The 13,431-nt window shown below is 42.1% G+C and overlaps 1 protein-coding gene across 1 annotated transcript; it reads right to left on the reverse strand.

The window, feature by feature from the left end:
• Positions 1 to 546: 546 nt before the first annotated feature.
• LOC109154697 (protein FAR1-RELATED SEQUENCE 5-like) lies at positions 547 to 2,499 on the reverse strand. Its single transcript, XM_019302432.1, has 4 exons — positions 2,472 to 2,499; positions 1,688 to 2,034; positions 1,222 to 1,535; positions 547 to 1,036 (listed from the first exon to the last, which is right to left on the reverse strand). Exons 1-4 carry the CDS (start codon positions 2,497 to 2,499, stop codon positions 547 to 549), a joined length of 1,179 nt encoding a protein of 392 aa, XP_019157977.1.
• Between the last annotated feature and the right edge of the window lie 10,932 nt (positions 2,500 to 13,431).

A 13,431-nucleotide genomic window follows, 5' to 3' on the forward strand; every position in this document is an offset into this window, starting at 1 on the left:
TAGGTAGATATAAGAAAATCATTTTGAAACCGGAATACAAATATAACCTAAGCAACTCTAGCTTTAAACCAAGATCAAGACTCAAGACACAACAACAGACTTGACACAATAGAACAATCATAAAGGCTAGCATGCATCCTAAGAACACGTTACAAGACATAATAGACAAATAAGCTCATAAATAGCAAATAGACACAACAATGGCATTCAAAGACAATCAATTAACAAGTAATCATCAAGACACACAATCCATCTTCCCACCTTATACCAAGTTCCAACCTTGTGGCTCCCCTCCGTCCTTATATCAGTTCCAACCTATACCTCCAGGCCACCCTTATATCGCCTCCCTTATTCCTCCGGGCAACTACATGCCCCCACCGACAAACCACCTATCAACCACCAACGTATCAAGATAGCGCCGCAGTGTTACCGCCACGCGCAGTGTTAGCGCTGCTCTCGGATGGCACTATTGAATTGTGCTATAAATTCTACCAAGCTGCTGTGATGCTTTGTAAATTTACCAAAATAGCTATTTTCAGATTCTGATCATGAAGTTGTCCTGAGGAGTCCTCCCATTTCTATGTCATTGAAGTAGGCGGGTATCCATGACGCACGTGCTTCATACAATTGGGCAAACCATCTATGTTCTTCAAGTTGGTAGTCTTTTATAAGTGTGTCCCATTTTCGCTTGAATTCATCAATGGTCAAGGTGTCATCCCATACGGTACTATTCAGTGCCTTGTTGAAGTCGGTGTTATGCCACAACGCAACCCCTACCTTCTCCCCTACTTTTGTCATAATGTGCCACATACAGAATCTGTGCCTAGCTGTTGGCATAGCTTGTGGCATTACTATCTTTAGCGCTGGATCTTGGTCAGTTATCGTACATCTTGGGGTGTATTCCATCGCGGTTTTAAACTTCTGTACTAGCCACTCGTACGACTCTACGTCTTCTTTTGCAATTAGTCCCGCACCAAACGTAATGCACCTTTTGTGATTATCCACTCCGGTGAATGGGACGAAAACTAACTTGTACCTGCAATGTAAGTGTGGTTGGAATTAGTTTTGCACACATCTCTACGTGGATGTGCTGTTGCGCACAGTAATGATGTACGGAACGCACACATGTGAATTCCGTAAACCCAGAAACCTGCTACGCACACATTATTCAATCGCATGCACAGATGGCGTAACAGAAGCATAATTTATTCTCAGTAGTACCTGTTTGTGCTGTATGTAGCATCAAATGACATCACATCGCCGAAGCAAGCATAATTCCTTCGTGATTCTGCGTCTGCCCAGAATAACCTAGATAACTGAGCTTCTTCGTCTATATCGAAATCGAAATAGAAGTCCGGATTTTCTTCTTTTCTTTTGAACATGTCTTCAATCACCATTTGTGCGTCTGCCTCAGCTATGTACGCTAATAGGTCACGCCTAAAATTGCAGAAGTCGATGCATGTTGCTCCTATATCCGTAAACCCTCCCACCATTTCTTTGAATAACCTGAAAGCTTTAGTTGGCCCGATGTTTGCCTTTGCACAGTGTGCCAAAAAGTTTTGTGGCCGATGTCTAATTGCCGATTTATCTTTAAGAAAGGTTTTCCCTGTTCTGAGCATAGGCAATGTGTGTGTTGGAGCACGAGTGCGTGGACTTTGTATCCTCCAGTGTCGCACTTCGTCATTACCATACGTGCTCTACAGCCTATCCTGTTGGACACTCTCCTTCGTCTCTTTCGTGCTTTTGAGTCGTTGTTGGTGTCTTTTCTTTCGGCCTTGTACCCCTCTCTTGAGCACAACATGTACTTAATTGATACTTCTCCCATTCGATTTCTACGCTTTGACCCGTGTCTAACGTCAAATCCCGCGTCCTTAGCGTATGCTATGTAGAAATCAATCCCGGCATCCACTGCTTCGAATTGCTGTCCCTCGTATGGGGTCTTCTCTTTCTCAGTTGCCGGTCTCCAGTATTTCGGACCGTCTACGCCTATTTCCATTTGACATTCGTGTATTCCGTGTCCGCAATTATCTTCACCTGTTCATCACACCAAATAGAGTTTACAGGTGTACGTCAGTTGTTAATTACGTTATATACCCCGCGAATGTCAGTGTGGTTGTTTCAATTTTTTTTTAAGTCGGTTTTAAACATGCTTCCGTGGGATTCTGAAATTGTGCATGGACTCACACAAAAGCGTGCACGTCGGGTGTTAAGTTTGCCCAGACAGTGGTGTATGTTATTGCTACTGGTGTATAAGGTGTGCGTTGTATGCTCTGTGCGTGTGCATCCAACATTACTGTCATTTTTTTACAACAACCAGTGTGTGTTCATGCCATGTGCGTTATTATGCTTTTCAACTACTCCTACTGTACAGAGTAACCGCGGAGCACAATTATCATATTCACAAAATGGGCTATGCAATGTCTATTCGTATTATATGCTTCACCTATTCTAATGATTAACAAAATAATTACCTGTTTGTGTTGGTGATGTGTAATCCATTGTTGACTCTGCTTCTTCACGGTCGTTGTTTGCCGTTGGTGCCGCTGATGTCGGAGCTTCGTTCCCGTACGTATCTTGCTGTTGCCGTGGGGGTAGTTTCTCGCTGGGTTTTGGAGACTTGGAATGCCGTGTAGTGTGGTGTGTGATTCATCAGAATCCAATTATACTTAAATTAGTCTTGTTAATTTAGGTTAAATATCTCAATCCTATTTTTACCCAAATTAATACTCCCATCCATTGTCTTAATTACCCTTGTAATATTTGATTGGGATTCTGATTTATTTTTTCCCACAATAATCTAATCCCTTCATCTAATCTAATCTAATGGTCCATATTAGTCCATAGGTTTGTATTTTAAGGGTGTTTTCACTTGAATGCAACCCTATATATATATATATATATATATATATATATATATATATATATATATATATATATATATATATATATATATATATATATATATATATATATAGAAGTTTAGGGGAATATGTTTAGAGTAGTAGGGATATACATATTTATGTATAAATGTTTGTTCAGGGGGTTCTCATCTTAATGATCAAGAGTTTCAGACAAGGCATTGGAAGCTTGTGGTTCACCATGCAACATGGACCAAAGTCTAGAATGATAGTTTTAAAATAGTTTGGGGGTTCAAATAGATTTCTTCCAAAAATAATTTCGAAGTGACCACTCGGTTTACGTTTCCCAGATTTCTCCCAGTTTCACTCAGATTGTCTTTTGGTTCAAAACCTTGTAAATATATGTATAACTATGTACATGTATATTATAACTACGAGTATAGTATTGGGCCCAACATGTAATAGGGTTTATGACGATATTAAGTAATAGAGTTAGTGTAACACCCCCGATTTTACCACATTTTTAAAACTTAAATTCAAAGGAAAACATCTAATCATCAAGACATAAAGCAAGCGGAAGCTATATAAAATCGGTAAGTGTTATGCCACACCTATCTCAAGCATAGGTGCACATACGGGAAAACTAACAAGTCAACAAAACAGTAAACGTCTAGGCACACATGCCGCTAAACTAGGCACACAGGCCAACAAAAGGTAACGTCTAAACATGGTAGCTACTCTATCTAGCGATCCACATCTAGCGCTCTCAACATCTACTCAAAACCTATAGAATCAAGGGATAACACCCGGTTGGCGAATATTGCTGGTAACCCATCAATTCGCGTTAAATAACATATATAGATAGATATAATCAAAACCATTTGGAACGGGAATACAATATATATCATTTCAAAACCAAAGAGAGAAGTCAACACCAAAGACTCATCAATCACTCTCAAAAGAAACGAGGATCATCATCCTCACGACATCAACAAGACCACAAACATGAAAGACAACACAACTCAGGATGCACCCTACTGATCACAAAGTAGAGTACATCAAGACATGCTCATAAGCAAGGAAAACACATTCACACGGTGACAACTCCATGTCACAAGTATCATAGTTCCAACCTTATGCCCTGTTCCAACCTTATGGCTACCCCCGGCCTTATTTCGGTTCCAACCATTACCTCCTAGTGCCACCATGTACTTCTAAGTCCAACCTTTTGCCTCCGGGGACCGTCGCCCCCCCGTTGACACTCCTATTCACCACCGATCTCTCAGTACACAAGGGTACCATTAAATATCACATCACAAAACCGCCAATCTCGTGAGCAAAGCTCAAGTAACAAACCACCAATCTCAATCATAGTCACACAAGGTCATCATCATTACCAAGAAGACTAAGACTCAACAATAGTCTTAATCAAGTATCAACAAAGGTACAACGATTAATATACGATCATATCATAGGAATCAATCAAGAGATCACAATAAAGACATGAGACCATACTCAACAACAAAGGATTCCAATCCAACACCAAATGATTGTCAACACAAGTTGGCAATCTCAATACGAAGGAACAAACCACACACACTAGCATATCAACATCAAACTAGCATGCTTATCAAACGGGTAAACCAAAATTAGTTCCAAAGAACGTTTAAGACTCACATTAGCCCAACGAATCACAAAGTTGGACCCTTAGCACGATTCAAGACACCAAATCCTACATGGATTCCTAACACACCGTTCTAGACATAAGAAACATCAAGAAGACTCACAAATAGCCCATTAAAACAACAATGGGAGGTCAAAACATCAATACCGAGACGAAAGAATCACGGGGAATAAATCCCCGGTCATCAACCACAGTGTACCCCGCGGGTGGGGCCACGGGTGGACCTCCACCCGTGGTTTCGCCCGCGGGTACATATACCAACGAGGCCATGTACCCTGCGGGTGGGGTGGCGGGTAGGCCTCTGCCCGCCGTTCCGCCCGCGGGTACCACCTGTACTCCAAAATTTTCCTTCAGGGATTTTCAAAAACAAGGCCAAGTTCAAGTCCAAAACACCCAAAATCTCACACACAACAACAATATGACTTGAACCCAAGAAATAGCCAAGCAATGGCATTCAAGAACCCTAAGAACAAGCTCTAAACATGCATCACCACAAGACAATGCATCAAATCTCACAAATCAACACAAGAATCACAAGTAGAAGCCAAGAATCATCATATAAGTAAGAAAATAGGTTTTGTAAAGCATGGGTTACCTTTATAGCCTAACAACTTCCTCTTTTCACCCTTAAAAGCCTTTCCTAGAGCTCCTCTTCCACACCAACTTCTTACACATAACAAAACACGACAAAGATCCTAACTTTAGTAAAAGACACCTAAAAGGAGGTTAGAAACACCAAAAAGCCAAGGATCTTACCCTTCCCTATGCTCAAGATGAAGAAAGTAGGAATTTTGGGAGAAAATCTTGCAAGACTTGGATGCTCAAATTCTAGCTTGGAGAAGAAACTAAATCATTTTAGAGAGAGGCTAGAGTTTTTGTGTTTTAGGGTGAAGGGTGAATGAAATGAAAGAGTCTTGCTAGGTTAGCTTGAATCACAATTCTTAGGTAGAAAGACATTCCTACCCTTACTAATGTTGGAAAGACAAGGGAACAAGGGCACAACTCAAGAAGCACAAGGTACAACCCTTTGACTTAAGTGACTAGTCAAAATCTAGTCTTTCGACTATATATTAAATTTCAGGATTTTTAGAAATAGATTAGCAAGGAAACTTTGATTAATTCTTCAATTAATCCCCGATTAGTGTTTGGATTTACGGAGTGTCACCGTTAGGGGACAAGGATTACTACATACCGTATATATATATATATATATATATATATATATATATATATATATATATATATATATATATATATATATATATATATATATATATATATATATATACACGGTATGAAGAATTAATCCAATATATATATATATATATATATATATATATATATATATATATATATATATATATATGCTCCTATGTACCTATGCATTTATCTATTAATTATATATACGTAATTAGGAAATAATCCAACCTTCATGTTCAAGTATAGATTGTTATTCACATATTAAACACATAAGGAATCATCAAGGAAGACATACAAGCGCACAATGGATCAACAAAATGAGAAGTCAAGAAATCAACACACCGTACCAGTGGGCACGCGGTGGGAGGTCGACCGCCTGCCAGGGTCCTACTGGAACGTGACTATGAAGAAGGAATCACTTCGGGAAAAGTCCCAAGAATGCACAAATTCGAGTCCAAACAATTCCACACTCATATGAACAACAAAAGGGACTTGAATACATGGTAAACATCAAGGAATAACATTATTATGATATCAACAAGGAACACGAGAGATTTAAACGAAAGTTCAAGACATCATAAGGATCACACATCACATTCCTTCCCTCCTAAAGAATAAAGCTACGTTCCCACAACTTTTAGGCAAACTCATGCAAGTACTTATCAAGCTATAAGTTAACTACCAAAGAATTGAACAATCACAATTAAGAAAAGTGAGCAATTACCGGTCAAATAAAGTCGCCAATTGCAAGTTCCAAAATATTCAATCAAATAACAAATATTCAAATAATGCATATTGACCAAATAATTAAGCAATAATATGCAAGTCCTTAGCCGATATATGAATTAATTAATTAGGAAAATAACCCAACTTTCATGCTTAAGCAAATAACCAAGTCTAGCATTTATTAAGAAATAGAATCAATAGCATGTCAAGGTAAATCACTAATAATCAAAGAATGATATGTGACAAAGCATGTAAAACTATTCAAGGATATCACAACTTTGGAGTAAGCATAGGAAACAAGGAACAAGTTTAGGGAACTTAATAGGAAGTGATAAATAAACTCACAGTCTCACCGCGTATCCTAAGAACTTAAACACCTAGAGTTCAAGCTTAATGTCCTAAAGTCTTGTCTTAAGGGCCTTATCCTAGGGTCGAACTTAGGCTCTGATACCAACTGTAACACCCCTAATTTTTAAAACATTTAAAGCTTATGAAATCAAGGCAAATCTATTATTAATCATCCAAACAATGCATAAACTAATCATAAGAGTCGGGGTGTTATCCCACACCTAGGTTTGAGAACCTACATGCATAGGCTACAACTAAATAATCTAAGAATAATCAAGAATTAATATTCAAATACAATTCAAGGCACACAGGCCATAGCAACTATGACTAGAGCTAACTAATGCTAAATCAGCGGGTCCGTCTAGCGCACTCTGAAGCTACTGATCAGTACCTGAAAAACCTACGGTGTAACAACCGTCAGCGAATAATGCTAGTAACCCACTCCCACGCGTTAAGTACAAAACAGGTATATATAAGAAAATCATTTTGAAACCGGAATACATATATAACCTAAGCAACTCTAGCTTTAAACCAAGATCAAGACTCAAGACACAACAACAGACTTGACACAATATAACAATCATAAAGGCTAGCATGCATCCTAAGAACACGTTACAAGACATAATAGACAAATAAGCTCATAAATAGCAAATAGACACAACAATGGCATTCAAAGACAATCAATTAACAAGTAATCATCAAGGCACACAATCCATCTTCCAACCTTATACCAAGTTCCAACCTTGTGGCTCCCCTTCGTCCTTATATCAGTTCCAACTTATACCTCCAGGCCACCATTATATCTCCTCCCTTATTCCTCCGGGCAACTACATGCCCCCACCGACAAACCACCTATAAACCACCAACATATCAAGATAGCGCCGCAGTGCCATTCGCATGATCCGCACCTCTAGTGCCAATATCAAGGGGTCAGCGCATATAGCCCCGACATGACACCGCAGCACTTATAATCTGACCCATGCTCAACGGCAAGCTAGTCGAAGGTGCGCTTGTACCTTTAGCACAGTAACCGCTAGGCCTGTACCTTTAGTACAATAACCGGGCACTCGTTGTGCCAACCGCCAACAATTCATTTCCACCAATCACAATCTCAAAATCATTATAATCTATCACACCGGCCATTGCGCAATGACCACGATACCCATCATCATTCAATCAATCAACACATAATCAATCAATAACAATCAAGACATAACAATAACGACACGTACTACACATAAACTCCTAGAACCGTATTCAAAGCATCAAACGAGACTCATACCTGACAAACGGGGTACAACGGGACTCAACGGGACACGGGGAAACATCAAACGGGAAAAAGCATCACTGTAACACCCCGTGTTACGGCCTCTAAAACCAATTAATTATTTAATCATTTATCCAAAAGAAAGAATTAAATTTCATTAATTAATTAGGAAAGGTCAACCATAGTCCATGGGCCCTTATCCCTAAAGACCAATCCCTTAGTCCTATAGGAAATAGAATTAGCAAAGCCATACCACTTAGACCCTAATTGGGACTCTTAGATATACAAATAGGGACATAGGAGGCACCTAGAACTCACACCACAATAACTTTCACCACACAAGAATGCCCCAAGAATTCCCATAGGAGAAATCAAGAAAGAAGAAATCTTAAAGAAAGACCCTTCATAGCCAAGGAAATTAATTAAGGCTAAGAGGTAACCCTTGTCTCAACAAAACCTATTTTCTTTGCTATGATCTCCTTCTTTGGCTCCCTCTATATACTTGTGTCTTGATGAATTTCTTTATGATATTTGCGATATAATCTTGATTGATTGATGTGATGATTTTATGAGTGAACTTGATGATCTTGATGTTAAAAAGAGGTTCTTGATATTTATGTGATGATTCTTGATAAATCTTGATGGTTCTTGATGATGAAAATAAAATATGATTTTGATGGCTTGGGAGGGATTAGAGCCCTAGGTTGGATTGGGAATTTGTATTGAGATGTTCTTGATTTATATTTGGGCGGGGATTCGCATGTTCGGGTGTTGTTCATGTTTAGAAGTCATGTTAGGATGTGTTCAATATGATTCTTGCTTTTGATCCATTAATTGCCTACGTGGTGTCGTTATTTACGTTTAAAAGTGTCTAAACATGGTTTAGGGTTCCACGGAGGATCCCGGGACGTTTGTTGTGTTAAGGAGTCAGTGGGGGGTAGGGGAACCCGCCACCTACCCGCTGCCCCAAAGAGCATCACCGGCAGCGGGCAACCGGCGGGCAGGCGACTGCCCGCCGGGCACCCGCTGCCCGGAAACTCGTCGCCGGCGTGCAGCTAGCAGGTGGCCCTCCACCCACCGGCTACCCGCTAGTTTGTCACCCACCCCGGATCTTTTGCTTCCCCGTTCGATGTTCCTCATTCACCGCGGTGTCCCAACGGACCCCGTTTGTCGTGCTTGAGTCTAGTTTGATGTTTCGGATACCATTCGTAGGATAAAAGAGTCTTAGGAATTGCATGTTAGTTGAATCGGTAACCCGTTGACCCAGGTAGAAGTTGTATGAACCCCTTAGGACTACCCTTAGTATGTGAATGATCACATGTAAGTTGTTTATGCACCTCCCCCTTCCCAATGTGCTATTATGTGCTATAATGTGTTATGTGATGCATGATTCCCCAATTTGGTTGCGATCAAATTGGCTATACGGGCAGTTAGATGGGTTGAGAACCATACCAACTGTTAACCAGGCCGGTTGCGATCAGTCAGGTATATAAATATTATATAGGGCTGCGGTCCACTGTTTGGTTGCGATCAAACTGGTTACTTATGAGCTGCGATACATTCTCCTGGCTGTGGTCAGTGATTCACTTCTTGGGCTGCGGTCCACATGGGCCTCGTGTGCTATGACCCACCGAACTGGATGCGCCAGGCGGTGTGTAGGGCCAATAAGCCCGAGGAAGGCTGTAGTCCACCGAATGAGCAATCAGGCGGTGTGTAGGGCTACGGCTGGCTACGATCCACCGAGTGATGGGCCAGCGGTGTGTAGGGTCGTAGTCTCCGAGGATCATCGCCCACCGACTGAGTCCCTCAGCGGTGCGTAGGGCTTGATCCACTACGATCCACCGACTGTGCTCGTCAACGGTGTGTAGGATCGTAGTCCCCCCTTGTAAAGAGGATCACAGTCCACCGACTGAGCGCGTCAGCGGTGTGTAGGACTGTGGTCCGCCGCTGAGTTCGTCAGCGGTCTATAGGGTTGGTTGCGATCAACTCCCTTCATGTTATGGTATGAGGTAGGGTGCTGCGGGGCCGTGTTAGTGCTTTATACACTAACCCTCATGTTCGGGGCATGCGATTGGTCTCGTGGCGCCACCAAAGTATGCTTGTGTGATTTGGAATGATTGATTGAATGATTTTGTGAATGATTTGAAAGTGAACGGTGACCTTTGATACATGCTCTTTATGAGATGATCTCTATATAACTGTTTATCCTCATCTCATGTGTTTATCCTTATCTGTCGAGTCTATCCCTGGTTTTAAAGCTAGAGTCTCCTAAGTATATATCTTCTTGCTTCAAAATGGTTTTCATATAATCTATCTATATGTATTTCAACGCGTTGGAGTGGGTTACCAATCATTCGCTGAACAGATATATTTGGCCTTCAGGCACAGATGAGTAGACCCCGGAGCGCGCTAGAGATCCGAAGCATAGATTAGTTAGTTTCCCTTTCGGCCTGCGTGTCATGATCATGTATTGCATTGAGGATAGTTAGTTAGTTAGCCTGTGCATCTGGGTTCTCCAGCTCAGATGTGGCATAGCACCCCGCACTCTTATGTTTGAGGGGATTTAATGTGAATCCACCTTTATTATATAAGCTTTAAAAGTTTTAAAATTTCGGGGTGTTACAGTTGGTATCAGAGCCTAAGTTTGACCCTAGGATAAGACTCTTAAGAACAGACTTTAAGACATTAGGCTTAAACTCTAGGAGTTCAGGAACATAGGATTTAGGGATCGTAGGACTCGCAGTGAGATTGTGAAACCCCTAAACTTTCCCTCACCCTAATTCGCACTTAATTTAAAAGACCCCCCCCCCCCCCCCCCTACACTCATAGCATCAAGGTAAGGATGCAAAAAAAATAATAATATCGGCCTATGAACCCTCAGGATAGCGCCGACAAGGAAACAGGCAAAAGCACCGGAACTCTCCACACAAGAATCCTTGATTCAGAATCTACAACGTCTGGCCCAAGTTGCCCAGACACTAAGCAACACAGTCCTCCAACCTTCACCACCAAACAGAAACTTGGAAATCCACCACCAAATCTCATAACACCGACCGCCTACCTTCTCGGGGGATGATAACCCCACAATTCTCGAAGAATGGATCGGAACCTTTGACAAAATATTCAGAGCAACAGGATGCCCGGAAAACCACCAAGTAGAAGCGGCCTCCTTCTACTTCAGGCACGAAGCCGACATCTGGTGGGTCCACGAGAAACCCAGTTGCGAACGAAGCCCGGGATTCAACTGGGAGGCCCTAAAAACACGATTACAAGAACGATTCTACCCCAGTCACGTGAAAACAACCATATACGAAGAGTTCCTCCATCTAAAACAAGGAGCAACCCCAATTGCATAATACTACCAGCAGTTTCTCAAGCTAGCTCGCCTCACACCCGAACTTTTACCTACAGAGTCAATCAAAATCGAGAAATTTATAACGGGCCTCAACCTCGAGAACCAGAAGGCCCTAACCATACGAAAACCAAGAACTCTCAAAGAAGCCTATGCCAAGGCATTCCAACTATAACAAACACCAAGCAAGCCACAGGAAACGCACCTGGGACACAAAAGAAAAATCGAAGGAAACCACACAAACCCCCTCCGGGAGCCAAAAACCGCCAGAACCACCTCACCCCATGAAGCCATAACACCAACCCCCACAAGGCAGGTGGGAGCCACTCAAGGAAGGATCCTTACCATAAGCAAAGCCAAAATCGGAGATAGCAACATAGTCTCCGGAACCTTCCTCATACACGCCACTCCCGCCACCGTACTATTTGACTCAGGAGCTACCAACTCATTTATAGCAGCCGAATTCGCCACGCAACTCGGCCTGAACACCAACACAAGGGTACAACTACAAGTCAAGGTGGCGTCCGGCGAAATCATAAAATGTGACCGCATGTACAAGGATATAATGATCACCATCGAAGGAGTGGAATTCCCTAGCAACCTAATACAATTCAGACTAGATGGGATACAAGTGATCTTGGGTATGGACTGACTAGGGAAATACCACGCACAAATCCTATGCAGCGAACAGAAAGTGGTCTTGCGGGGACCAAACGGCAAACGAGTATCCTACCACGGAACCCACAAGAATCCGAAAATCAAATTAGTAAACATGATGAAAATGAAGAAATATCTTACCCAAGGGAACGAGGCCTTCCTATGCTCAGTCAAAGATCTCGACACCAAAATAGCCGAGCCCCAGACCATCCCAGTGGTAAATGAGTTCACCGATGTCTTTCCAGACGAGATCCCCGGGGCACCCCCAACCAGAGAAGTTGAATTCACCATAGATTTGATGCCTGGTGCTGCCCCAATCTCGAAGCCACCCTACAGACTGGCACCAAAAGAAATGAAGGAACTGAAAACACAGCTTCAGGAGTTACTAAATAAAGGATACATACGCATCCAGGAAACTCAAAACCCATGAGGAAAACTACCCCACACACGACCTCGAGCTAGCTGCCATCGTGTTCGCCCTTAAAATTTGGAGGCATTACCTATACGGAGTACAGTGCAAGATTTATACAGATCATAAAAGCCTAAAGTACATCTTCACCCAGAAGGATCTAAACGTGCGTCAACGAAGATGGTTGGAACTTATAAAAGATTATGACCTAGATATTCAGTACCACGAGGGGAAAGCTAACGTCGTGGTAGACGCCCTAAGCCGAAAGAATAACCACTCCCTCAACACTACCTGGACCCTGTCAGACGAGCTATGCAAGGACTTCCAAAAGTTGAATTTGGAGGTAGTGGAGCAAGGACAAACAAATTCTGAGATCCACCTATTCAATGTCAGGATCATACCCACACTACTCGAAGAAATCAAAGCCGGGCAGCAACAAGACCCCGAACTAGATAAAATCCGGCTCGACCTAACTCAAGGAAAGGACGGACCATTCGAAATATGCGAAAATGGTAGCCTCCGCTATCAAGGAAGATGGTGCGTACCCACGACACACCCCCACCTAAAACAACAAATCTTGGAAGAAGGGCACAACTCACCATACTCGGTGCACCCCGGAGGCGACAAACTATACCAAGATGTGAAAAAGATGTTTTGGTGGCCCAACATGAAAAAAGAAATCGCAGACTTCATGGGCAAATGTCTAAACTGCCAAAGGGTAAAAGCTGAACAATGCAAGCCCAAAGGACTCGTACAACCCCTTGAGATACCACAAGGAAAATGGGACTCCATATCCATGGACTTCGTCGGAGGATTACCCACGACACCAACATGCAAAGATAAAATCTGGGTGATAGTGGACCGGCTAACCAAGACAACACGGTTCATCGCCATGAAAGAAACGTGGACAATGACACAACTAGCCAAAGG

The sequence above is a fragment of the Ipomoea nil genome, unplaced genomic scaffold, assembly GCF_001879475.1.
Source record: "Ipomoea nil cultivar Tokyo-kokei standard unplaced genomic scaffold, Asagao_1.1 scaffold2653, whole genome shotgun sequence".
Lineage (NCBI taxonomy): Eukaryota > Viridiplantae > Streptophyta > Magnoliopsida > Solanales > Convolvulaceae > Ipomoea > Ipomoea nil.